Here is a 26,853-nt window from a genome sequence, read left to right as displayed (position 1 = left end):
TAGGTATTTGTTGGGGAAATAAATACAGACGCCTGGATCATACTGTAGAGAAGAGGAAAAGTAGATGGAAAACAGTGTTTGGAATTGTACATGGTGGTGCTGTTAGAATTACTGTGTAATTGTTTAAAAACCTGGTGCTAATCTGGTGATCTTTACCCACTAAAGGCTAGTAATTGGCTGTTGGGATCTCTTTCTTCTGCCCTAGTTTTCAAATCTCTGTCAATAGTAAATACTTGAGCAATATGTGGAAGTTAAATGTGCAGATTAAGTTTAATTAGGAAATACAGGTTTTTAGCTCCTTAATGTTAAGCCCTGGTGGCACACTGGTTAAGTGCCCAGCTGTTAACCAAGAGGCTGTTGGTTGGAACCTCCCAGCTGCTCTGCAGAAGAAAGATGTGTTCTGTAAAGATTTACAGCCTTGGAAGCCCTGCGAGGCAGTTCTACTCTGTCGTGTAAGGTTGCTATGAGTTGGAATTGACTTGACGGCAGTGGGTTTGGTTCCATGAAGCACATCCAATTGCTGTTAAGTTGATTGTGATGCACGGCAGCCCCGTGTGTGTCAGAGTAGAATTGTGCCCATAGGGTTTGTAATGACTGCCTTTTTGGAAGTAGATAACGAGGCCCTTCTTCTGAGGCATCTCTGGGTGGACTCGAAACACAAACCTTTCAGTTACAAGCCAAGTGCTTTCTAAGAAACTGCCAAACTATTTTCCTAAAAGATGTTCCATTTTACATCCCTGCTAGCAGTGTATGAGAGTTCCATTGTTTTCTACATCCTCAACAACACTTGATTTCATCAGTCTTCTTGATTATAGCTAGGAAATCATTTTTTGGCAGTGGACAGTGGAATCCTTATGAACCTCATTTTTTGGAGAAGGGGTTGTGTTACTCGCCTCTGAAGTTTACAGGATTACTCTGAAGATCAAAGGAAATGTGAATATATGTGCAAGTACTTTGCGTTATAAAAATGTTGCTAGTGATTACATGCAGAAAAGTTTTTAGCTGGTAAATTTTAACATGTGCATGTCTGTCTCAGAGATTAAGATGAGAACTTTTCCAAGTTTTAATAAAAAGTGTGTGTTATGATCGAACTTGTTCCACCTGCTTATAAAGGCATTTTCTAACTCAAATTGTGAGCTTTCCCCATATGTTAGATTGCCTGTATTGTACATTAAATTATCAGCCTTATTTAACAATGACAGACTATAATGGTTTGCATATGGCAGGCAGCGTTTCTTCCCCACTCAAACTTGGATACTCTAGTAAATCTCTGCTGGTGGCTGAGTTTTCAGATGCTTGTGGGTGGCCTCTTTTTTGGACCTGGGTGTACGTGTTCTGTTCTAACAGAATGGAAGTAGAAAGCTTGGGGGCTCAGAGAAACTAAGAAAAATCTATGTAAAAATATCCATTTCAGTGGTTTCACTTTACGATTTTGATTCTATGAAAATTGCCAGTCTATACTTTTTCAAAGAACAGAGGGGCTATTTTTAATGTATTTGTCTTGCTACCTGTGTGGAACACAGCTGTTTAATCGTAGATCTGGGGGAACTGGACAATGGGCTCTAGATTTGAAATCTGGGTGGGGTTTTGTAAAATTTGCTTATCAGCAGCTCTTCACACCTGTTGAAAAGGCCCTTTGGACTGAGGAAGGTGAATTGTGTGTTTGATCGTCAAGGGCTGTGTCAACAGAGGGCTTTTATAGCACTTTTAAAGGAGAAGATAAAGAGAACTACAAGAAAACTCAAATGAGTAAAAGCAGCTGCATGCAAGAGTCAAAATACATTCTCTGTGGCCTCAGGAAGTCAGGAGATTTATATTCATCCTGGTTAAAAGTTTATTTTAATCGGGCAGTCTTAATTTAATAATAAAATCTTAATTTGATTCCTGTTAGGTAATTTTAATAATTTCTGAGGTATGTACGTGAAATCCTTGCTGACAAAAAACTTGATGCAAGTGTTGGTCATAGCCAATAGAATGTTTGGGCTCTGGATTCTGGGATGTAGGTCCACCCCAAATTATGATTTCGTGATCTTTGTTGTTCGTTGCCATCAAGTCGATTCGGACTCATGGTGACCCTGTGTTTGCAGAGCGGAGTTGCTTCATAGGAATTTCAAGGCTGTGTCCTTTTGGAAGCAGACTGCCAGGCCTGTCTCCTGAGGCACCTCTGGGTGGGTTCAAACTGCTAACCTTTTGACTCGGAGCCGAGCGCGTAACTGTTTGCACCATCCAGGAGCTTCTTCATGATCTTGCCTAATGAGTACAAGTTCTTAACTGTGACGATTCCATTTGTGTTTGGAGGTATTTCAGGGCTTTCAGATGTTAGCCTGTTGTAGAAATTAAATAAAAAGAAGATGAAAAAAGTAGCCCAGGCACTTGAGAGTATTTTTCTAGATCATCATGAGTAATGTGGCTTTGGTATGTACTGATATTTGAGACAACAGTCTTAGGGATGCCTGAAGTAAGTGTTCTTTCTGGAAGCAACTGTTCGTTAATAAAGAAAGTAGGGGCTGACAGGCGGTTCCTTCTGTGTGTGACCAACGTCTCAGCCCTGAGTGCCAGTCAGGGTTACATCACCAACTTGTAGGGCGAGGAGAACTTTGGTGTTATGTGGCGTCTTTAAATAAGGCAGAATTTTTATAGATACACTTCAGATTGATTTTTATGCTGTTTTCCACCTTTCTTGTGGAGGATTTCAACCTCTTTTTGCAGGGCTGGGGAAATAGTTGAAGAACTATGAGTTAACAATGTAAAATCCCCATATCTGTGGGAACCCTGGTGGTGTAGTGGTTTAAGAGCTACGGCTGCTAACCAAAAGGTGGATAGATCGAGGCGCTCCTTGGAAACCCTATGGGGCAGTTCTGGCCTGTCCTATAGGGTCGCTATGAGTCGGAATCAACTTGACAGCAGCGTATTTGGTTTTTTTTTTTTTTTTTGGTTATTCTGGTGAAAGGGAATGCCCCTGGGGAGGGCCTCGCATTGGGTGGTAATATGGGGGTGCTAGCAGAGTCTGAGCTCTCGGGAACATGAGCTGGTCAAGAGGAGAGCAGGGGCTGGTGCCATGACCATCAGGGGCCTCCAGCTGCCTTGGTCTTCTGAGCAGTGCTTCTAGAACCTCAGAGCGTGTGGTTCCTGTTTCTGGGTCCCCATCCTTCCAGGGCCCCAGGGTTTCCTTTCCCCAGAGGCTTTCATCAAAACTCAAGATTTGACCTACGGGGGGCGGGGGTCCCAATTAACGGCAGATGACAGCAAACATCTTAGTTCGTGACTGGGGTATTTGGGTATTTGCAAGGTCATCATTGCTACTGAGGGAATGAAACCTTTTTTTTTTAATGGTACGTTAGATGATGAAGGTTTACAGAACAAACTAGTTTCTTCATTAAATGGTTAGTACACATATTGTTTTATGACACTGGTTAACAACCCCATACATGTCAACACTCTACCTTTTCAGCGCTGGGTTCCCTATTACCAGCTTTCCTGTCCCCACCTGCTGTCTAGTCCCTGCCCCAGGGCTGGTGTACCCCTTTAGTCTTAGTTTGTTTTATGGGCCTGTCTCATCTTTGGCTGAAGGGTGAACCTCGGGAGTGACTTCATTACTGAGCTGAAAGGGTGTCTGGGGCCATACTCACAGAGTTTCTCCAGTCTCTGTCAGGCCAGCAAGCCTGGTGTTTCTTTTTGAGTTATAATTTTGTTCTACATTTTTCTCCACCTCTGTCTGGGACCCTCTATTGTGATCCCTGTCAGAGCAGTCAGTTGTGGTAGACAGGCACCATCTAGTTGTGCTGGACTCAGTCTGGTGGAGGCCGTGATAGATGTGGCCCATTAGTCCTTCGGACTAATCTTTCCTTTGTATCTTTAGCTTCCTTCTGGAATGAAAACTTTTAAGTCAGATTTTTACATCTCCCCACATTTTCCGTGCCAGGAAAATTGGAGAGCAAATAGTCACATGTGATAACTGGTCATTTAAGGTGACTTCTGTGCAGAGATATGTATATTTCTCAAAGTAAATATAATACAGTACTACGTGTCCCATTCCAAGACACTGGTTACATTGATCACGTTGTGCAGCCATCAGCAGTATCTGTTGACAAATTTCCATTACCATAAACAGAAACTCAGGGCTTCCTAATATGTTATCTTTTAATTCCTAGCTGATATATTAATAATATTGACTTAAAAAAAAAAAAAAACCTGTCGCTGTCAAGTTGAGTCCAACTCAGAGCGACCCTATAGGACAGAGTAGAACTGCCCCCAAAGGGTTTCCAAGGCTGTAATCTTTGCAGAAGCAGACTGCCATGTCTTTCTCCTGTGGGAGCAGGTGGTGGGTTTGAACCGCCTACCTTTCAGTTAGCAGCTGAACACTTTAACTTCTGTACCACCAAGGCTCCTTACAAAGTGACTTACTTATGAATTATTTTAGGGGGACAAATGTAGTCAGTGTGATGTGTGGAAATAACATGGGGTTAGGAATTGGAAGTCCTCATTTGAAACCTGTTTTAGTTACTAGCTGTGTCACACTGGGTATCGACTTGTGTTCTGAGCTTCAGTTTCCTTGTGGGGGTAATAATTCCTGTCTTACAGAGTTAGTGTTAGAGACACTGTCACTGAGGCTCTTAGCACATGAACTGGATACATCATGGACATTCCAGTAATGGAAGCTGCTATTTTTTTATTGATGAATGCAGTTCAAACTAGCATAAAGTGATGGGTTTACTTGTATATCATTTATTCTCTGCCAAGTTTTAAAGAGGGCAGTAAAACCAGTTGCCCTCGAGGTGACGCCAACTCATGGTGACCCCAGGTGAGTCAGAGTTGAACTCTGCTCCGTAGGGTTTTCAGTGACTGAGCTTTTGGCAGTAAATTTCCAGGCCTTTCTTCCAAGGCATCTCTGAATAGACTCGAACCTCCAACCTTTTGGTTAGCAGCCGAGTTCGTTGACTGTTTGCTCCACCCTGGTGTCGTAATCGATATATCTTAAAATATTTCACTTAACATTTCAAATCAAAAGAAAATTTAAACAGACTAATGAAGTGGAAAATTCTAGAAAAAGAAATTGTTCCGTGTAAGTGTGCTTCTTTGACTTAGTGTTATTTCAAGTGATCATTTTAGGTGAACAGCTCTATAATAATATGCTGATTTATGAGGATATATAAATGTCATTTTCATTGGGATTGATGAAATGACTGAGCAGAGTAGAAATAGTTTAATAATGATCTTTGAATGCAACTGAAGTGTTGCATCCGTCATACAGATATACATCATACATGTTAAAGATAATTCTTTATAATTTGAATAGCTAGTGAACACTCAGCAATTTCCTTAAACTTTTATCACCCATCTTTGGAAATATAGGTTTTCATGTTGTGAAATCAAAAAGAGAAGATATTTAGCATCAAAAAGCTAAATATTCCGATTATCATTTCATTTGTCCAGTGGGGAAATAAAAAAATGCAGATGAAATTAATGCCAAGGTAATATGTTCAGAGTTAAAACAATAGTATCTGGAAGTTGCTGTCTTTTGAACTAAAACCTCAAGCTTGGGATAATATTAGGTGTCTGGTGAATGCTAGCCAAATTCCTACAGGTGGGTTGAGTTCTGATGTTTGCCAGGAGCTTTTATTTCCTTCCCTGGAGATTCCAGTTGACACGTGGGTTTGGTACAAGTAAGAAGTTAGTGGAGTGGACTGAATGCCTGCCACATGGGCAGGTGGCAAGACTATGAAGATGGGAGCCAGCAGGTCCCAAGGGGTTTTCAACTTTGCAAGTTGAAGGGATGTAGTGACCTGGTTTAACTTGGGCTTTCTGAAGCTCAACTGCATGGGGTTGAGTTCTCTCTCTGTCTTATGATTTTGGTCAAGTTATTTCACCTTTTGGCCTCTACTTATCCATCTGTAAAATGGGAGTGATGTCAGTGTCTGCCTCATAGTGTGTGTGATAATCCACATGAATGAGTTGCATGGTAGTGACGCTTGTTAATGTTGGCTGCCGTGGAGTCAGCGTGTAACTCACGGTGACTGCATGCACACTGGAACGAAATATTGCCTGTGCCATCCCAATGAACAGTTACAGATCAGACTGTTGTGATCCATGGGGTTTCCGTTGACTTAATTTTCAGACGTAGATTGCCAGGACTTTCTTCCTAGTCCCGTTAATCTGATAGCTCCACTGAAACCTGTTCAGCATCACAGCAACACACAAGCCTCTACTGACAGATGGGTGGTGGCTACACGTAAGGTACCTTGGCCGAGATCTGAACTCCAGTCTCCTGCACGGAAGGTGAGAATTCTAGCACTGAACCACCACTGTCCAGTAGTTGCACAGAGACTACTTTACTCTCCATCTATTCTTTGCCTCCTGGCTGGTGGGATTCTCCTTCATTCACCTGTGTGCATCAGGGAAGGTTGGGGGAAAAAAAAAACCCATTGCCGTTGAGTGGATTCCAACTCATAGCGACCCTCCCTGTAGGACAGAGTAGAACTGTCCCACAGTGTTTCAAGGAGTGGCCAGTGGATTGAAACTGCTAGACTTTTTGCTTAGCAGCCAAGCTCTTAACCACTATGCCAGCAGGGAAGGTTGAGGGTGGTGCTCTCTGAAGTTCCTTTCTTTGCCCTTTGAGAAAGACATTTACATTTCAAAAATTCTTTTTTTTTTTTTTTTTCCTTTTTAAAGGAATGTTGTGGTCATGGTAGTTTCTAGGGTGGTGTTTTGCTACAATCCAGAGCTCATAGTTAAATGCTGTTTGTTTTGTTTACAGGGAACACGGGTCTGGCTGAGAGAAAACGGCCAGCATTTTCCAAGTACTGTAAATTCCTGTGCAGAGGGCGTCGTCGTCTTCAGGACAGATTATGGTCAGGTGAGAACAAGTCCCTACAGCTTTGTGACATGCATGTCATGCTTCCTTAGAGTCTTACCTACACGTATTGGACCCTCCCCCATATTTTACTCACTTTTTCTAAGCGATAAAGCCAGATCCCCAAGGGATTGTCTAATATGTGCCTTACGTGTGTGATAAATGTAATAAAATTCTCCCGTATGGAATACAGGCAAGTTACAAACCAGTATGAGACAGAATCACAATTTTACATGCCAGATTCCCTTCCTGGGTTTCCTTTCCAACCTCATTTCATCTTTCCCAAGGATCAGAAGTATAGGGTACATGCCATTGGAGAAAGGTTCGAATGTATTGATATTTGCTAATTGATTTCACTGCTGAAAACGCGTTGCATTCGAGTAGACTCTGACTCCTGTCAGAGTGGAACTATGCTCCACAGGGTTTTCAATGGCTGATTTTTCAGAAGTAGATTGCCAGGCCTTTCTTCTGAGGTGCCTTGTGTGGACTGGAACCTCCGATCTTTTGGTGAGCAGCCAAGCCCGTTAACTGTTTCCACCACCAGGGGTTCTGATTTCACTACTACTTTCCTTTAAAAATCTTAAACTTTCATGTTCAAAATATTGTTGTGCCCCTGAGAAAGTAGGGATGTGCTGCTCGGACCACAGTACGAACAGGATTGATTCAACACCTCACCTGAGCTTATTTAGCCACCTTGTTAAGCAACTGAGGAGGTTTATCCTCCGTATGTAGGAGCTCCACTCCTCCTGACCCAACAAGTAAAAATCTGTATCATTGAAAATAAAATATAAACCCAGAAACGGGCTCATTGGTGATATTCTGATTCCAGAGGATAGTTAGGAATTGTGAAAGGAGCCCTGCTTCTCCATCTTTATAAAGTCACCAGTTTTAAGGTTATACACAGGTCCTCATCTCAGAGGTGCATATTAAAATTAAGATGAAGTCGAATACCAGTGTTTAAAATATACAGTATGAATGTAGTTCACTCTTTGTTGTGTTGAGCACAAAAACTTCAAGGTCAGCTTCATCATGAGAGGTTTAAGCTGACCGGCTACTTGGTAATCAAAATTCCATAGCATGGACGGTCCCCTTGGTTGCACTGTTCTCATTTGTTTTGTGTTCTGCTTTTGCACCTTAAAACTCACTGCCATCAAGTCAGTTCCAACTCACAGCGATCCTAGAGGACAGGGTGAAAGTGCCCTGTAGAATTTCCAAGGCTGTAAATCTTTATGGAAGTAGACTGCAGCATCTTTCTCCCACGGAGCGGCTGGTGGGTTCGAACCACCAACCTCGTTTAGCAGCCAAGTGCTTAATCACTGCACCACTGGGCCTCCTTTTTTCTCAGCTTACTAAGCAGTAGTGTAAGAGAGCTGCTTAAATTTGAAGTTCCCATGCAGGGCTGGCCAGCGTTTTCAGTTTCCCTGTCATTCTGCCTGTCTTTCTTTTTCACTTTCCCCAGGTAAAGATTCAGTTCTGCGTAACGGTTAAGAGCTATGGCTAACCAAAAGGTCGGCAGTTTGAATCTACCAGGCGCTCCTTGGAAACCCTATGGGGCAGTTCTATCTGTCCTATAGGGTCGCTATGAGTTGGAATCAACTCGATGGCAATAGGTTTAGGTTTAACAGATGAGAATTCCATTCCTTTCAGAGTCTGTGCGTAAATCTCAATGTGACATAAAAAGGGAGAATGCTATCTAAAGATTGTACCTCATTTGACATACTGTGTTCCCCAAAGCACTGTAAAACCAGTTTTTAATGAAATTCTTTTTTTTTTTTTTTTTTTTGGTACACATTTATACACATACGTATTTTCTTAACAGACTGTCTTTTACAGCAGTTTTAGTTTGTTTATAGAAAAGTGAACAGAAAGTAGAGTTTCCATATACTTCCGTACACAGTTTCTCGGATCATTAATATCTTGCATTTTGTGTGTGTGTGTATGTGCACACTCATTAGAATTGATGAACAAGTATTGATATGTTATTATTGACTGAAGCCTGTAGTTTGCATTGGAGTTTAGCTTTCCATCATATAGTCCTATACCTATTGCCGTCGAGTCAATTCCGACTCATAGCGACCCTATAGGACAGGGTAGAACTGCCCCATACAGTTTCCAATAGGTTTAGACAAATGCATAATGTTTTGTGTCCACTGTTACAGTATCATACAGATTTTTTTTTTAACCTCCCTCAAAGTGCCCTGTGTTCCACCTGTTCGTTCTTCCCCTTCCCCTGGCCCCCTGAAGACCACTATCTTTTACTGTCTCAATAATTTTGCATTTTCCAGAATGTCATATAGTTGGAATCATATGTTGTTGTTGTTGTTGTTAGGTGTCGTCAAGTTGGTTCTGACTCATAGTGACTCTATGGACTGCAGAACAAAATGCTGCCCAGTCCTGCAACATGCTTACACTCATTGTTACGCTTGAACCCATTGTTGCAGCCACCGTATCAGTCCATCTCGTTGAGGGTCTTCCTCTTTTCCACTGACCCTGTGTATGGAATCATATAAGTATGTAGCTTTTTCAGACTAACTTCATTCACTATGAGTCGGAATTGACTCGACGGCAATAGGTTTGGTTTGGTTTTTATTATCAGTGCCTTTATAAATCATAACACTGAACATCTGTTAGTGAGCATCTGAGAATGATAACAGCAGCAAGTTAAGCGCTCAACATTGTATGGAGTACATATTACTAACAATAAGATGCACCCCCCCAAAAAAAAGATGGTCGTAAGAGTGGTTTGTCATAACTAGAATGTCATAAGTTGGGGACTGCCTGTATAATGAGTATCTTTGGCTTGATGGTTAGTGTAGACGTTGTTACTGTGTGCCATCAAGTCGATTCCGACTCATAGTAACCCTGTAGGACAGAATAGAACTGCCCCATAGGGTTTCCAAGGCTATAATCTTTATGACAGCCGACTGTCACATCTTTCTCCCAGGAAGCCACTGGGTGGGTTCGAACTGCTGACCTTTCAGTTATCAGCTGAGCACTTAACCACTGCATCACCAAGGCTCCTTAGCGTAGACATTACGTGGTTCAAATTATTAGAAAAGTGAGCAAGATGTAAAGAATAGGGTTTAGACTTGGGTCAAGAATGGGCAGTGGCCAAAGGACTCTGGTTTCCCTCTGCTGACCTTCTTCCTTTCCTGTGTCGCAAGTTCACTGTGACTGCTGTAGTCACCAAGGATTAGAAGGTTGTCAGCTGGTCCTTGTGCCTCGGTCAGGAGCTGGGACAGGAGCGCCTACCCTTCAAAGAAGGAATTGGGGTCGTGGACTCGGCAGATCGTGGCCTTGCGCTATTGAAGCCTGTCGATGGTCACTTTTCAAGACATTAGCTAATTTTGACCCAATTTATTAGGCTGTGCTAAAGGGTATTAAGATAGCAGCATTTACAGTCAAATGTATCAGTTGGCTGTGGAGTCAGTTCTGACTCAGTGTAAAGGTTGTCAGTGAGTACTTGTATATTTTAGAATGAATTTTAATAAAATTTTTATGTTATCAAAATATGACTTAGGGTCCATAAACAGTTTACAAAACTTTTAGCTTAATTTTCCTTTGATTTTAAGTAATGCATCTCAAACTTTAATGTGCATAGGAATCACTTGGAGATCTTGTTCAAATGCAGATTCTCCTTTTTTGCTCTAAGGCCTTCAACTGATTGGATGAGGCCCACCCACGCAATGGAGGGTAATCTGGGTGTTTTTTAAGGCCATCTTATTTCATTATATGGAACTACTTCATATATGGAACTACTTCATAACAGAGTCTAGACTAGGGTTTGACCAAACAAACAAGTGGGCACCATAGCCTCACCAAGTTGAAACATCAAATTAACCAATAACATGATAAACCAGAAACCCAATGAAAGCAAACCCACTGTCGTTGAGTCAATGGCCACTCATAGCGACCCCACAGGACAGAGTAGAACTGTTCCATAGGGCTTCCGAGGCTGCGGTTAAGAGAGCGGCTGCTAACCAGAAGGTTGGCGGTTCGAATCTACCAGTCGCTTCTTGGAGGCCGTAATCTTTACAGAAGCAGACTGCCCCATCTTTGTCCTGAGGAGTGGCTGGTGAGTTCCAGCCGCCAACCTTTTGGTTGGCAGCCAAACACTTTAACCAGTGCACCACCAGGGCTCCTTGGGGAACTTTTCACAGATGTAAAAAGAAATGTACAAATGACGCCGGGAACAGTGTTAAAAATATGCATGACCTCTGAGGGCACAGCACACGGCAGGTTGGCGTGTGTCCTGAGAATTAGAAATCAGGGAAGTTGTTCTAGGCAACCAGCTGTGGACAGAGCTTGAAGAGAGCCGATTTTAAGAAAGCACCCATGATCTGCAGGGTGCAGAGATGGCTGAAAGATCGGTTCTAAAAGAATAAGGCAGAAAGTAGCATTCATTGCCCATTTGTCTTCTCCAGAGCATTTAGAAGGCCCACCATCAATCTCTGTAGCATCCTTGGGAACATTGTGTCTATAAGGTCATACAATCTCCTTTAGAATTGAACAAGTTCTAAATTAGATTTTTCACTTTGACAATTTGAACTCTTTTATTATCTTTTCTGGAAAGAGGCTAATTTGACTGCTCTGAAATAGCTAAGAGTGATATCATTTTACCTAATTGTATCTTAAGGGTAGTTATTTAATTTACCCCAGTAAACTTAATCAGGACGGTTGCTCACGGCGATGGTTCTGTTGGTTTCTAGTTGGCATTGTCTCTACATGGGGCCTTCTGAGATATTTACTGCTTGGGAATCCAGTCTCCAAAATCTACGAGTAAATGGGCCCCTTCTCCCATGCCCTTCTCTTCTTATTTGCAACAAGCATAGTTAGACTTTGTTTGAAAAGTTATTTTTCTCATCTTATTAATCAATCAGAAGGCAAGCAGATTGCCTGGTACCAGCCCCCTAAGAAAATCAGACTTGAAGGTATACATGAAAAGCAGTACTGATATTTATAATCCCGTCTCCCATTTTGAACCTTTTTGTTTTGATTTTTGTTGTTGTTGAAACTTTATTGTGGTAAAATATGTATGACAAAAAGTTTGCCACTTTAACTCTTTTTTAAGTGTACAGTTCAGTGACATTGATCACCTTCGCCGCACTGGGCATCCCTCACCACCATCTGGTTCCGCCTCCTCAACAATGACCACTCTCCTTCCGCTTCCCTCTACTGGAAACCCTGGTGGCACAGTGGTTAAGAGCAGCGGCAGCTAACCAAAAAGGGCGGCAGTTCGAATCCACCAGGTGCTCCTTGGAAACCCTATGGGCCAGTTATACTCTGTCCTGTAGGGTTGCTAGGGGTTGGAATCGACTCGACGGCAACGGGTTTCGCCCTCCCTCTAGCCCCTGATAACCAATAATGAATTTTTATCTCTATGCAGATTGCTTATTCCAGAGATTTCATATAAGTAGGATTGTACAATATTTATCTTTTTTTTTTTTTTTTTTTAACATGCTGGTTATAGTAGGTTTATCGTTACTTTATCTCAGGGTCTACTTTTGGGCCATTGGCAGTTTCACCCTCCTTAGTGAGTTTTTTGTTTTTTTTTTTAATTGTGGTAAATATATATGTGACAAAATGTTTGCCATTTCAACGGTCCTCACACTTGTAGTTCAGTGACATTGTGTTCATTGTGTTGTTCAATCATCACCCTTATCTTTTCCCGAATGTTTCTGTCACCCTTAACAGAAGCCGTATGTCTTCTAAGCAGTGAGCCCACTTTCCCCTCCCTCCCGCCCGTCCCTGGTAACCACTGATAAACTTAGGTCTGTGTACGCTGGCTTTCCTAGATGCTTCACATAAATGGGATCATACAATATTTGTCCTTTTGTAACTGACTTGGTTTACTCAGTATAATGTTTCAGAGTGGACCTTCTGGTTTTGACTATTGGGTGTAATGCTGTGGGCCCACTTTGGTGACATGTGAATCTAGGTCAGTGTAGTGATTTTTTCATGGCATTTTTTGTCATTTTCACACACTATCCCTGCCCTGTTGGCCTCTTTCCCTTCTGTCCACGTCAGCCCTGTTGATGCCTTTTTGTGTCCTTTGCGTGCTGTGTGCATCTGGGCAGCCTTTTGACCTCTTCACCCTTCCTTCTCAATGCACCGGACGCACGCCCTCCTTTCTCCGGGAGAAGTCTCCATCAGGTCTCTGGAAAGTTGAAAAATGTAACAGCAGGACAGCCCGGCGTGACTCTCATTTCAGGGCTTTGAATAACCTAGTCCCACAGATAATCAGGAATTGGACAACTAGAACTCACTTACATCAACTTTAGGTTGGGAAAAAGTCAGATCTGAGTGCCGAGGGGAAAAGATGGAGCCTAGATATGTTAGCTGAGTTAAGGATTTCACCTGGAAGGAAGCCGACTGTGCGTGCCAGCCCCTGAGAGCCCAGGAATGCCCTCTTTTCGGCAACCTTGGGAGCTGCATCCTGTGTTTCACACGCAAAGCCAGCTGTTGGGCTGAGGCAGCTGCCTGGTGAAGAGGCAGTGGCAGAAGGGACATGGTGTCACCACTTAACTCCTTCTTCATGGGTCACAGAAGCGAAGGAGCAGCAGCTGGCTCTGCCCCCCAGTGAGACTGCCAGCAAAAGGGGACCTGGGGGGCCCCAGGACCCTCATAGCCCAGGGAAGAGATGTTGGACTATGAATAGGAGAGAATGGCAGGGAACCAACCAAATACTTGCAGAAGAGGAAAAGGAGCCTAAGGACAACATTAATGACACAAAAGTAGTATCATTAGGGTCCTGTGACTCTCCAAGCTCAAGCGTGAGACACACAAAACATTCTTGAGTCACTACCCTGGACAGAATTCCTTTGCTTTTATGTTTTAAAAAATGTATATTCCCTCCCTTTTTCAACCTTTTCTATCGATCCCTTTTTTTGTGTATAAAGGAAAATGTTTTCATTTTAATGCATGCATTTTGGGGAAATCTTAGACTGTTTTTTTCCCCTCAAAAGGAAAGAAGACATAAAATGATTTGTATTTTGGCCCCAGATAACCTCACAAGTCTCAGGCGTATTGCAGTTGCTGCTTCCAACTAAATTAATCTGTGAGTTCAGTTGCATGTGAACCATGTGAAATTGGCCATTTCTACAGGTCGAAAAGAGTTCAGTATCGGCAGTTTCGTGTAGCTCAGCCTAACGGAGTTTTATGACCCTCTGTTTTAATTTTACTTTTTAGCTTATCAATAGGAGCTAAATGATTTATTTATGATTTAAAGATGGAAGTTTTTTTCATGGGTCGTAGTAAAGTTTAACAAAAATATAAGTTGTTTGGAGTTGAGTTGAGAGGCAGAAGCATACCCATAAAATACAATATACAAAACCCTGACTTTTGGAATATCTACCACTGCGAATTTTAATTGTCTCGTTGTATATGTTTGTTAATAGCTGGGAACGTTTAAAAAATATTTTGTTATTGTTGCTGAGAATATACACAGCAAAACACACACCAGTCCAACAGTTTCCACATGTACAATTCAGTGACATTGATTACATTCTTTGCGTTGTGCAACCATTCTTACCCTCTTTTCCAAATGGTTCCTCTCCCATAACATAAACTCCCTGCCCTCTAAGCTTCCTAGCTCATCTTTTGAGTTGCTGTTGTCAATTTAACCCCATATAGATAGATCTTAAAAGAGTACAGTGCTCAAGGCAGATACTCTTTACTAGTTAAGCCAAATTGTTGTTTGGTTTTAAGAAGACTTCAGGGGATATATATATATATATATATATATATATATATATATATATATATATATATATATATTTTTTTTTTTTTTTATTGTGCTTTAAGTGAAAGTTTACAGCTCAAGTTAGTTTCTCATAAAATATTTAGACACCTTAGTTGCTATCCGTGTGAGCACACTCCTCCTTTCCGCCCCGGATTTCCCGAGTCCATTCAACCAGATGTGAGAGACTAAATGGGCAGCTCCTGTCCTTTCTTCCTTCTCAACTTGCCTGTGGACAGGAGCTGCCCATTTAGTCTCTTATATCTAGTTGAACTAAGAAGCACACTTTTCACTATTATCATTTTATAGTCCAGTCTAATCTTTGTCTGGAAAGTTGGCTTCGGAATGGTTTTAGTTCTGGGTTAACAGAGAGTCTGGGGGCCATGTCTTCCAGGGTTCCTCCAGTCTCAGTCAGACCATTAAGTCTGGTCTTTTTACTAGAATTTGAGTTCTGCACCCCACTCTTCTCCTGCTCCATCAGGGACTCTCTATTGTGTTCCCTGTCAGGGCAGTCATTGGTGGTAGCCAGGCACTATCTAGTTCTTCTGGTCTCAGGCTGATGGAGTCTTTGATTTATGTGGTCCTTTTTGTCTCTTGGGCTAATAGTTTCCTTGTGTCTTTGGTGTTCTTCATTCTCATTTGCTCCAGGTAGGTTGGGACCAATTGATGCCTCTTAGATGGCCGCTTACTAGCTTTTAAGACTTTCAGGAGATGTTTTTGGTTTAAGGTTTAAAGATTATCTCAAGGCAGTAGTTTCAGGGATTCACCCAGCCTGCATAGGTCTACAAAGTCTGGAGTCCATGAGAATTTGAAATTCCGTTCTGCATTTTCCCCCCTTTTGATCAGGGTACGTCTATGAAATCTTTGATCAAAATGTTTGGGAATGATCAGCTGGGAACATTTTTATTCTTTTTAGGATTTTCAGTTTTCCTGATGAATGTCTAAAGGATTTGCTATGATTAATTTTTGCTGCAAATGCCCAAACATGAGTTGGGAGGAAAAGCAGCAAATAAATATACCATTTATTTTTAAATTACCTTTTTTTTTTTTTTTGGATACCTTTTCTTGTGCTGCTTTTTCAAATTAAAGCACATTAGGAAATCTGGTTTTTATTTTTCCTGAAAAAATAGATAACTTCAAGAGCTGCATTAGACCCAGCTCCAAATTCCTAGGTCGGAGAATCTGATGATGGCAGCGTAGGTCGGCTGACCACCCCAGACCAGTCAGCACTGAGCAGGTGATATGTACCTGGGGATAGATGGTGCTGTCCCAGTGGGTGGGTGAAGGGCCCTTTTCAAGAGGAAGGTGGCATGGTGAGCTGCTCAGCCACCCAAAAGGTAAGGGGAAAGAAGGACACACTAGCAATAAGTGGCAGATAATTTTTAAAAATTAGATGTATTTGGCTTCTTTTGAAACTTAGTATAGGTCCATCGGTTATTGAAATTCACTTCCATCAGAACAATGCAACTGTATGAAAAAGGACAACACTGAGTTGGGAAGCTCTTAAGTTCTCGACGCTTTTCCCACACTAGGTATTTCATGCTGGAAATACCCCTTTCTGAGACAGTCAGCCTGCAGTGTTACTGATCGTCAGAGGTCTACACTCCAGAGACTGCCCACTACCAGCCTTGCGGTCTTGCTTTGGAGACCAAAAAATGCAATTCACATAACTTACTTCGTTTTGACTTAAAAAATGTTTCTGTGTTCTGAAAGCCATGTGATTCTGACCCTCTAGACTTCTTCCAAGAATTTGCTTTGGTATCTTGTGACTTAAAGATGGAAAATAAAGTGTTTCCATGAATTTTCATTTTGGGACCAGAGGAAAAAACGTCTGCTTGTTTAGTCGTGCACTTCGCTCCAGATGTGTGTCGACAGATGTGCATAGTTCTGTGTGGGAAGCTCACTTGTCGTGACCTGCTAGGAGACTCTTGCTCCAGCCGGCTTCAGAGCTCTGGCCCTTTCCTCTGCTGGAATCCCGTTTCTGGAGAGCTTTGCCCACTCTCTCTGCCCTCGGTCGGGGGTGAGCCCACTGACACGACAGTCTCAGGGAGGCCTTCTCTGACCTCTCCGTCCAGAGGAGCCACTGCCTCGGCATTGTATGTGTGATTGTTTTCTCTGTTCCCTCACCAGGCTCTCTGAGAATGGGGACTTGTCATTGCTACGTCCCCAGCACCTAACAGCAGAGCCTGTGGTGGAGGCCATCGGTAAATACTCAATGGACGAATGAAGCACCATGTCTCATTCAGTGGAATGTTGAGACTATTATGAGAGAGCATTTTAGTAAAGAAATGACAGAGCCAGTGGTGGTTCAGTGGTAGAATTCTTGCCTTCGAGGCAGAAGACCTGGGTTTGATTCCTGGCCGATGTTCCTCATGTGCGGCCACCACTCATCTGTCAGTGGGGACTTGCATGTTACTATGATGCTGAATGGGTTTTAGTGCAGCTTCTAGACTAAGATGGACTAGGAAGAAAGGCCTGGTGATTGATTTACTTCTGAAAATTAGCCAGCGAAAACCCTGTGGATCGTAATGGTCCAACCTGTAACCGACGGTACAGGACAGGGCAGGATTTTGTTCCTTTGTGCATGGGGTTGCCATGAGTCAGGGATCAGCTTCAACGGCAGCTAACAACAACAAAGAAATTAGGTGCGTGCTTGAACAATAAGCCTCAAAGGACCACAAGTGAAAAGAGCCGCATGTCACGGGGGTCTTGGTGGGAATTTCATCATGTTATTTCTACCTGTAGACTGTAGGATCACATTAAAATAAAGAGCACTGGTGTCTTAGTTATCTAGTGCCGCTATAACAGAAATACCACAAATGGACGGCTTCAACAAACAGAATTTTATTCTTTCACAGTCTAGGAGGCTAGAAGTCCGAATTCAGGGTGCCAACTCCAGGGGAAGCCTTTCTTTCTCTGTCAGCTCTGGAGGAAGGTCCTTATCATCAATCTTCCCTGGTCGGGGAGCTTCTCAGTGCAAAGACCTCGGGTCCAAAGGATGTGCTCTTCTCCTGGCTCTTGTTTCTTGGTGGTATGAGGTCCCCCATGTCTCTCTGCTTGCATATCTTATATCTCAAAAGCAATTGACGTAAGACACAAGTCAGTCTTGTAGGTTGAGTCCTGCCTCGTTAACATAACTGCCCTGTTCCTGCCTCATTAACATCATAGAGGTAGGATTTATAATACACAGGATAATTACATCAGAGACAAAATGGTGGACGATTACACAATATTGGGAGTCATGGCCTAGCCAAGTTGACACATATTTTTGGAGGACACAGTTCAATCTATGACAATTGACTGGAGATAATTAAAGATAGGGCTATTCAAACGAATTATTTCAGTCCTTAGACTCCAGATACATATAAATTGCACTTTCGTTTTTGGAGAGGAGTAGGTAGGAGTTGAGTTTGGTTCAGAATATTTTCCCAAAGTTTGGCATTTCAAAATCCGAGATTGTTACTCCATGTCCTTCAACATTTACATAGAAACAGGAATAATTTGCGGTGACAAATACCATAAGCTGTGTTCATATTCTAAGGAACATGTGATAAGACAGGCACTATTTCTATTCTGTTACTCATCGTATCCAGAGCACCACTGACAAATGAATTGGTAAGACCCCAGGAGACCCTGTTGACTCCTTTAAGTGAATCCAACTCACCCGGGTAACATAGGGACATCATCACATGCCACAACCTTTTCTTTGTGTTTAACCAAGGCCAGCCTGCACCAACTTATTGCCCTCCCCCTTTTTTAAATATTTTATTGTGTTTTAGGTGAAAGTCTACACAGTAAATTAGGTTCCCATTTAATAATTTTTATACAAATTTTTCCATGACGTTGGTTTACATTTTTCACAATGTGTCAACGTTCTAATTTTTTCCATTCTGTTTGTTCTGTTTCCTTTAGTCTAGTTTCCCTGCCCCTCCTTACCTTCTCATCTTTGCTTTAGGGTAAATATTGACTGTTTGGTCTCGTATAGTTGATTATTTAAGGGAGCACAGTACTCACAGGTGACATTGCTTATTTTATAAGCTGATCTATTATTTGGATGGAAGGTGACTACCAGGAGTGGCTTCACTTCCAAGTTCAAAGGGTATTTTAGGCCCTAGTCTTGGTGGTTCCTCTAGTCTGTTTCGGTCCTGTAAATCTGACCTTTTTTAGGAATTTGAGTTTTATTATACATTTTTCTCTCTCTCTATCTGGGACTGTCATATCCCTGGTCACGATGGCTGGTAATGATAGTTGGGCGCCATCTAGTTCTTATGGTCTCAAGCCAGATGAGGCCATGGTACCTGTGGGCTGTTAGTCCTGTGGACTAGTTTCTTACTTTGAGTCTTTGGTTTCCTTCCTTCTCTTTCATTTCAGATGAGTAGAGGCCAATAGTTGTGTCTTAGGTGGCCACTTGCAAGCTTTAAGACCCTAGTTGCTACTCACCAAATTAGGATGTAGAACATTATCTTTATGAATTATGTTATGCCAGTTGACTGAGTTGTCCCATGAGAGTGTGGTTCTAAGCCTTCAAACTCAGTAATCCAATTCCATGAGGTGTTTGGTTATGTCTAGGAAGTATCAGTAACTGTGCCCCCATGTGGTTTATTATATATCTGAATATATATGCAGGGCACAAACAGTGAGACCATACAGTGTTTGTCCTTTTGTGATTGACTTATTTCACTCAGCATGATATCTTCCAGATTCATCCATGTTATGTTTCATGGACTCCTCGTTATTCTTTGTAGTTACATAGTAGGCTGTTGTATGTATGTACCCCAATTTGTTTATCCGTTCAACCGCTAATGGATACTTAGGTTGTTTCCATATTTTTGGTATTGTGAATAATGCTGCAGTGAACATAGGTATGCATATGTCTATTCGTGTCACTGCTCTTATATCTCTAGGATATATACCTAGAAGATCTCTAGGATATATATCTAAAATTGGGACTGCTGAATCATAAGATATTTCTATTTCTAGCTTTTTAAGGACACGCACCATACTGTTTTCCATAGTGGTTGTACTATTTTATATTCCCACCAGCAGTGCTTAAGAGTTCCAGCCTCCTCACAACCTCACCAGCATTTGTTATTTCCTGTTTTTTTATCAGTGCCATTTTTGCAGGGGTGAGATGGAATCTCACCGTAGTTTCGATTTGCGTCTCTCTGATGGCCAGTGATTGTGAACATCTTTTCATGTGTTAGCTGCCTGAATATTCTCTTTCGTGAAGTGTCTGTTAATGTCCTTTGCCAATTTTTTTTTTTAATTGTCATTTAGGTGAAAGTTTACATATCAAATCAGTTTCTCATCAAACAGTTAAAACACAAATTGTCCTGTGACATGGGTTGCCAACCCTGTGGTGTGTCGGCGCTCTTCCCTTCTCCACCCCTAGCTCCCCGTTTCCATTTGTCTGATTTTCCTGTCCCGTCTGCCTTCTCGACTTTGCTTTTGGGCTGGTGTGCCACTTAGTCTTTTATACATGATTGAACTATGAGGCACGTCCTTCATGTGTGTTATTGTTGGCCCTATAGACCTGTCTAATCTTTGGCTAAAGGATAAATCTCAGGAGTGACTTCAACACTAAGTTAAAAGGGCATCCAGGGCCATAGTCTCAGGGTTTCTCCAGTCTCTGTCATAATAGCAAGCCTGGTCTTTTTTTGTGAATTTGAATTTTGTTCTACATTTTTCTTCAGGACCCTATTGTGATCTTTGCCAGAGTAGTCAGTGGTGGTAACGGGACATCATCTGGTTGTTTTGGGCTCAGTCTGGTGGAGGTTGTGGGTTGTGGTCCATTAGTCCTTTGGACTGATCTTTCTTTTGTGTTTTTGGTCTTCATTCTACTTTGCTCCAGCTGGAATGGGACCAGTGGACGTATCTTAGATGGCCACTCGCAGGTTTTTAAGACCCCAGTTGCTACTCACCGTGGTTGGATGTAGAACATTTTCTTTATAGACTGTGTTTCCTTTTTTTTTTTGCTATTGTGAATAATGCTGCAGGGAACATGGGTGTGCCTATGTCTATTCATGTAATGGCCCTTATTTCTCTAGGCTATATTCCTAGGAGTGGAATTGCTGGATTGTATGGTATTTCTATTTCAAGCTTTTTAAGGAAACACTGTATTGTTTTCCAAAATGGTTGTACCATTTTGCATTCCCACCAACAGTGTATAAGAGTTCCAGGCTCCCTACAACCTCTCCAGCATTTGTTATTTTCTTTTTTTATTCGTGCCAGTAATGTTGGGGTGAGATGGTATCTCATTGTGTTTTGATATGCATTTCTCTAATGCCTTTGCCCACTTTTTGATTGGATTGTTTGTCTTTTTCTTGTTGAGTTGTTGAAATTTTCTATATATTTTAGAGATTAGACCCTTATCAGATATGTCATTGACAAAGATCCCCGCCCCCCCGCCCCCCAGTCTGTAAGTTCTCTTTTCACTCTTTTGGTAGTCTTTTGATGAACATAAGTATTTAAGTTTTAGGAGGTCCCAGTTACCTAATTTGTCTTCTCTTGTTCCTGCATTTGTAGTTGGGTTTTGGAGACTGTTTATGCCAAAAATCAGGTCTCCTAGTTTTGTCCCTGTGTTACCTTCCAGGAACTTTATAGTTTTAGCTTTAACATTTAGGCCTTTGATCCATTTTGAGATAATTTTTTTGTATGGCGTGAGGTGTGGATCTTGTTTCATTTTTCTGTAAATGGATATCTAGTTTTTGCAGCACCATTTGTTAGAGTCTGTTTCTTTCCCATTGAATAGGCTTTGATCCTTTGTTGAAGATCAGCTGCCCATCTGGGTTCTTGGTTCTGTTCCATTGGTCTAAGTGTCTGTCACTGAATCAGTACCAGGCTGTTCTGATTACTGTTGCTGTATAGTAAGTTTTGTGATCATGAAGTGTGAGGCCCCCTACTTGTCGTTCTTCAGTATTACGTTGGGTATTCAGTGCCTCTTTCCTTTCCATATAAATGTGATGATTAGTTTTTCCATTTCATTAAATAATTTTGTGGGAATTTGGATCAGGATCAACCTGTTGCCCTTTGCGGTAGAGAGCGTTCTCTACCTTGGCCCCCCTTTTGGCCTGTGTTTCAACTCTTGTTAGTCACCTAGCCCATGCTGTTAAGGATTCATTTTGGAAGTTCTATTCTGACCCTTCCCTTTAAAACTTGGCTTTCCTTTTCCTACCTTAGCCCCTTTGGACTGAAGAGTTGGGTCCCTCCCTCCTGGCCTCATTAGTGGGTGGATGATGGGGTGGGGATTAAATTGCTATTGTGGGTATTTACTAGCCCCAGTGGGGATCTAGCTGAACACATTCCCATTAAATGCTTTTGCAAGGAGAGAGCAAATGGCCTCTACCCTGGGTCATGGCCTGCTTTGGCTTTCTCTCCTTGGAGCCATGTGCTGACTTCCTCCCTTTGTGGATCTTCTAGAACATCGGTGTCCCCTTTCCTCTCAGTCTTCTCTAAATCAGCCCCTTCTTCTCAATCCTTAGGTTTGGACTCAATATGCCTCTGGTCTGCCTAGGCCTCCCCTCTTTGGTTGGCTTCCAGGATTTCAGACTCAGCTTCTTGATAGCTCAACCCACCTGTGCCTGTCTCAGCCTGTAGTATAGCCAGATCCCTGAGGACACCATCGGGACTCCTGATCTTATAAAGGGAGTGTCTAGGCACAAGGAGAAGGGCTGACCAGTGTCCCCTTTGTTGCTTTTGATACTGTGTTTTGCTTGGCAAATTAAATGTTTATTCTTGAAGGTAAGTAGGGGATTAGCTTGCGTTCTTGGTCCTCATGAATATTGAAAATAGTCAGCTAGTTGATGCTGGACGCTAAGCTAAAGGCCAGGTGGAAATTTATGGCTGGGAAAGATTAAGTAGAAAACTGATTAAATCAAAACTTTATATATGAATATGATTTTGAAGGCTTAAACAAAAGCCATACCTTTAAGAGACCCTGTTAGGAAATAAAAACCAGTCAGAAATCATCTGTGAGAATCAGACGTTTAATGCTGGTTGTACATTCAGTAGAAATAGCAGAGGCAATTTGTTAAACAGTTGTCAGTTTGTGAGTTACATTCCATTCCAGAAATTCATTTTATAGGCCTGTTATTTGGAACAATTTTTTCAGAGAGTGGTATACATGGTGAATTGATTATCCATCCCGTTGTCAGAGACTGATCTGGTTGCCCACAGTGTACCAAGGCCAGGGGATGAAGCACTCTGTTGCCTGCTTCTAACTTTCAACATGTGTTCCACCACCGGATGCCATTGTGGTAAGGTTAGGGAATCCTGTTCTTCCATGATCCCCACCCGGTGAGCGGTGGCCTTGTGGTTGATGAGGACAGGGACCTCATCAGGGCAGGCATTTAGGACAGATAAAGGGAAGAGCATGATATTCACCAAGTGGCATCTCTACATGCAACATGCTGGTACATTCCATGTGTTTATCCTGTTTAATCCTCACAACTACTCTATCAGGAGTCATTATTAGCCAGAGTGTAATGATACGGACCACCATCTGTCTGTCAGTTTGTCAAACTGTGGTGGTTTACATGTTGCTATGATGTTGGAAGTTATGCCACTGATATTTCAAATACCAGCAAGGTCACCCATGGTGGACAAGTTTCAGTTGGCACTTTCAGACTAAGACAGACTAGGAAGAAAGGCCTGGTGATCTCCTTCTGAAAATTAGCCAATGAAAACCCAGTGGATCACAACACAACATTCTCCAGCTTGTGTGCTTTGGACGCATCATAAGGATGGATCAGTCGCCAGAGGAGGACATCACGTTTGGTGAAGTGGAAGGCCACCTCGGGCAATGGAGATCCTTGGTGAGATGGATCGACACCATTGCCACACCAACAAGCTTGAACACATAACATGTTCTGTTGTGCTTGGGGTCACCAGGAGTCAGAGCCAACTCCACGGCAGCTGAAAATAACGATGATATGGAAATTGAGTTTAGGTGCAGTAACACGTCCAAGAGTCCAGAATTGGTCAGTTGTCAGTGGTCAGCTTGGATCCAGAGTCATCATCTTTCCACTTTTATCACCGAAGGTCTTAGGGAAGAAAGTGAAGTAGGCCAGGAGGGATGCTGGCGATGGGTGTCGCTGGCTCTGTCACTCCTCAGGCCCCGTGCCTTCCCATTTGGCTGTTGCGTGGCATCCATTCCTTTCTCCCCCTGGGCCCCTGGAATTCTTTGCGCTTCTTCTTGTGACATTTATGCTTTCTCTTGGAGTTACTCTGAAGACTGGCGGGCTCTCATGCCACCTCCTTGGCTTCTCCCTTCTTTGTGGTGGCTTTTTTCTTTGATTGCTTTGTTTTGTTGCTTTAGAGAAATAGAAAGGTTCTGCAAAAATCACGTTTAAAAAAAGGTTTCGGAGTCTTGTGTCCACAGTCTTGCCTCCATGTTCTTCCCCTGGCGGTATTGTTGTCAACCCTGGCTGCACAGTAGAACTGGCTCAGAAGCTTGTACCAAGAGCCTGGCCCTGCCTCTGGGCCTTCAAACTGGAATCTCAGCTGGGACCCAGGCCATTGTAGGTTTTTAAACAGCTTTCTGGGTGCTGTTTAATGAGCAGTGAGGTTCAAAACTGTTTCATAGACCCAGCAACTATCATATCAAAATATTGCCTTAAAGACTGTGGAAAAAGCATAACTTTTGCAGACTGGGCTCAGAAAGTGCTAATTTTACCCTTGTTTGCCCAATAGTTAGGCTTTGGGGTTTTTTGGGTTTTTTTTTTTTTTTTGCTTTTTCCCTCATAACCCCTTTTCTTGGACATCCTTTCCTAGATGGTTCTGTGAAATGTCTCCTGTGCCCACATTATCTTTGTGAATACAGCTTGCTCTATCCGTCCGTCCTTCCATCCATCCATCCCCCACCACCAGTCCACCTATCTCCTCAGTCCCCTGTCTGCCCATCCATCTGTCCATCTGTCCAGCCAGCCAGCCCACCATTTCACTCACCTACTCACCACCCATCCACCTATCTCCCCAGCCCCCAGTCTGTCCATTCATCCATCCACCCACCCACCCATCCCCTCCATCTATCTTATCACTAGACCCTCATCTGTATGAGGCCATGGAGTTCAGCCGTCTTACTGTCTCTTTAGGGTATTGTACCTCCCCCTCCAATCTCTCCTGCCTCCTGCCCTCTCACGTCAGATACTTTGTTATGGTGGGACATTGGGGTGGGTTCTGATGTTGCAAACACTACTGCAGTGTTTCTTCAAGTGTGATTCTCTGACCCAGCTGCTTCATAATCATCTGGGGCCCATGTTAAACATGCAGGTTCCTTGGCCAGCTCCCTGGGAATGTGTTTCTGGGGTCCGCATTTTTAACAAGTTTACCAGATGATTCTATTCCCACTGAAATTGGGGAACCACTGACTCGTGGGTATTTTTATCTGAATTCTTTCTCCTTCCTCTTCTTGCTTCCCTCTCATGTGGTATTTACTTCAAATTGGGTTACTTCCTGCCCTGTGAGGCAGGCATACTTGGGAGGTGCTGGCCCTCCTGATGGTCAGAGATGTTTTGTTCTTTCTCTTTCCCATCACCTCCCTCTCTCTTGCAACCTTCCCTCCTTTTCCTTCTGTGTCTAGAATAGAACCCAATGTCTGGGCACTTCTCCTTCCATCTTGTAAGATACTGTAGAGGTTTTTCTACTTTGTATTAAAAGAAGTCCCAATGGGAAAGCAACTTCCTGAAACCTTTTTGTTTTATCAGTTGAGCTTTAGGCATATGTCTTTGAGTTCAAGTAATTAAGTTATATTTATGTTCCTGAAGAAAACCTTCCCTGTTTGTATCTCAGGGAGTGAGGAGGGGGATTGGAGTTTGAAGAGCCAAGCTTGGGGTGGGGGCTGGACAGCTCTGGGGCTAGTGAGGGTGGGGAGCGCAGCAGGCTCATGGAAGGGACTTACTTCCTCCACTCTTCTCCACTGACAGAGTCCCTGGGTGGCAAAAACAGTTAATGTACTCAGCTGCTAACTGAAAGGTTGGAGGTTCGAGTCTTCCCAGAGGTGCCTCAAAAGAAAGATCTGCCAGTCTCTTGCCAAAAAATCAGCCATTGGAAACCCTGTGGAGCACAGTTCTGCTCTGACACACTTGGGGTTGCCATGAGTCAGAGCTGACTGGATGGCAGCTGGTTTTGTGCCGAGCCAAGTGATACAGCCTCTCCGGAGGTGGGGCCCAGGAATCTGTATTTGTAGCTAGTGCCACCAGCTGACAGGAGTCCGGGTTGTGACCCCGCTACAGGTAGATCAGTTACCGTTAGGCCCATCATCTGGTTTTCCCTTGTGAGGGGAATGCCTTGCCCAAGAGGCTGAGGACTCCCCTTATGGAACATCCCCATTAATCAGCTTTAAGTATGAAGATCACAATTGTAATACAGAGTACTGACCTTGACATAGTACAGAACTGTCCACTTTTAGCAGGCAAGATGAGGGAATTTTTTTTTTTTTTTTTTTTGAGGAAGAAGCTTGATTAGAAAACCTTTTAACATTTATTGAGTATGTTCCACTTTTATTATTAATTTCACGATGGATTTTATTACTCCTTGTTTGGATAGTTTGCATTTTAGGAGCCTCATAAGGAGTGTCAATTCTCCTCGTTTGGAAACTGTAGGATGTTAAGACAGTGATGGGACCTGACTTGATCCAGGGTGTAGCAGTGGAAGTAGTGGAGGTTAGTAGCAGTAAAAAGTAGTGATTGTGGGAGGAGGAGGCCTTTCATTTTTCTGAAATTTTTTAATTTTTTATTATTTATTTTTAATATTTTCTGTATATTTTTTAATATACATAAGTAGTCAGTAGGTGGCAAATCCACGTTTCCTGACTACGTCTTTCCTGGCAAGCCAAAACCAAACCAATCTAGTTGCCGTCGAGTCACTTCTGACTTGTGGCGACCCCACGTGCTCCAGAGTAGAACTGTGCTCTCCGGGGTTTTCATGGCCGTAACCTTTTGGATCAGATCTCCAGGCCTTTCTTCTGAGGTACCTCTGAGTAGACTCAAACCACCAACCTTTCAGTTAGTAGTGTTTTTGCCACCCGGGGACTCTGACCTGTAAGTCAGTGCTTCTCAAGACTGAGCAGGCATCAGAGTCACCTAGACCAAAACAAAACGAAACCCGTCGCTATCAGGTTGGCTCTGACTCATAGAGACCCAATAGGACAGAGTAGGATTGCCTCAGAATTTCCAGTAAGCTTGGTGGATTCGAACTGCCAGCCTTTTGGTTAGCAGCCAAGCACTTAACCACTAAGCCGCCAGGGTTCCCAGGGCCCTTAGGGCTG

At 42.7% G+C, this 26,853-nt stretch overlaps 1 protein-coding gene across 3 annotated transcripts in view; it reads left to right on the top strand.

Moving 5' to 3' along the window:
- Nucleotides 1-26,853, top strand: part of MYO10 (myosin X) — a 281,060-nt gene that overhangs the window by 47,417 nt on the left and 206,790 nt on the right. For 2 of the 3 annotated variants that reach the window (XM_049861406.1, XM_049861424.1), the window contains exon 2: nucleotides 6,755-6,853. The exons of the other annotated variant lie outside the window; for it this stretch is intronic. In XM_049861406.1, coding sequence (XP_049717363.1) covers nucleotides 6,755-6,853 — 99 coding nt within the window. The remainder of the gene's footprint in view (nucleotides 1-6,754; nucleotides 6,854-26,853) is intronic. 3 annotated transcript variants of the gene reach the window in all.

Source organism: Elephas maximus, chromosome 2 (genome assembly GCF_024166365.1).
Source record: "Elephas maximus indicus isolate mEleMax1 chromosome 2, mEleMax1 primary haplotype, whole genome shotgun sequence".
Lineage (NCBI taxonomy): Eukaryota > Metazoa > Chordata > Mammalia > Proboscidea > Elephantidae > Elephas > Elephas maximus.
Note: the sequence above shows the minus strand (reverse complement) of the source record. Positions and strands in the feature narration are given on the sequence as shown.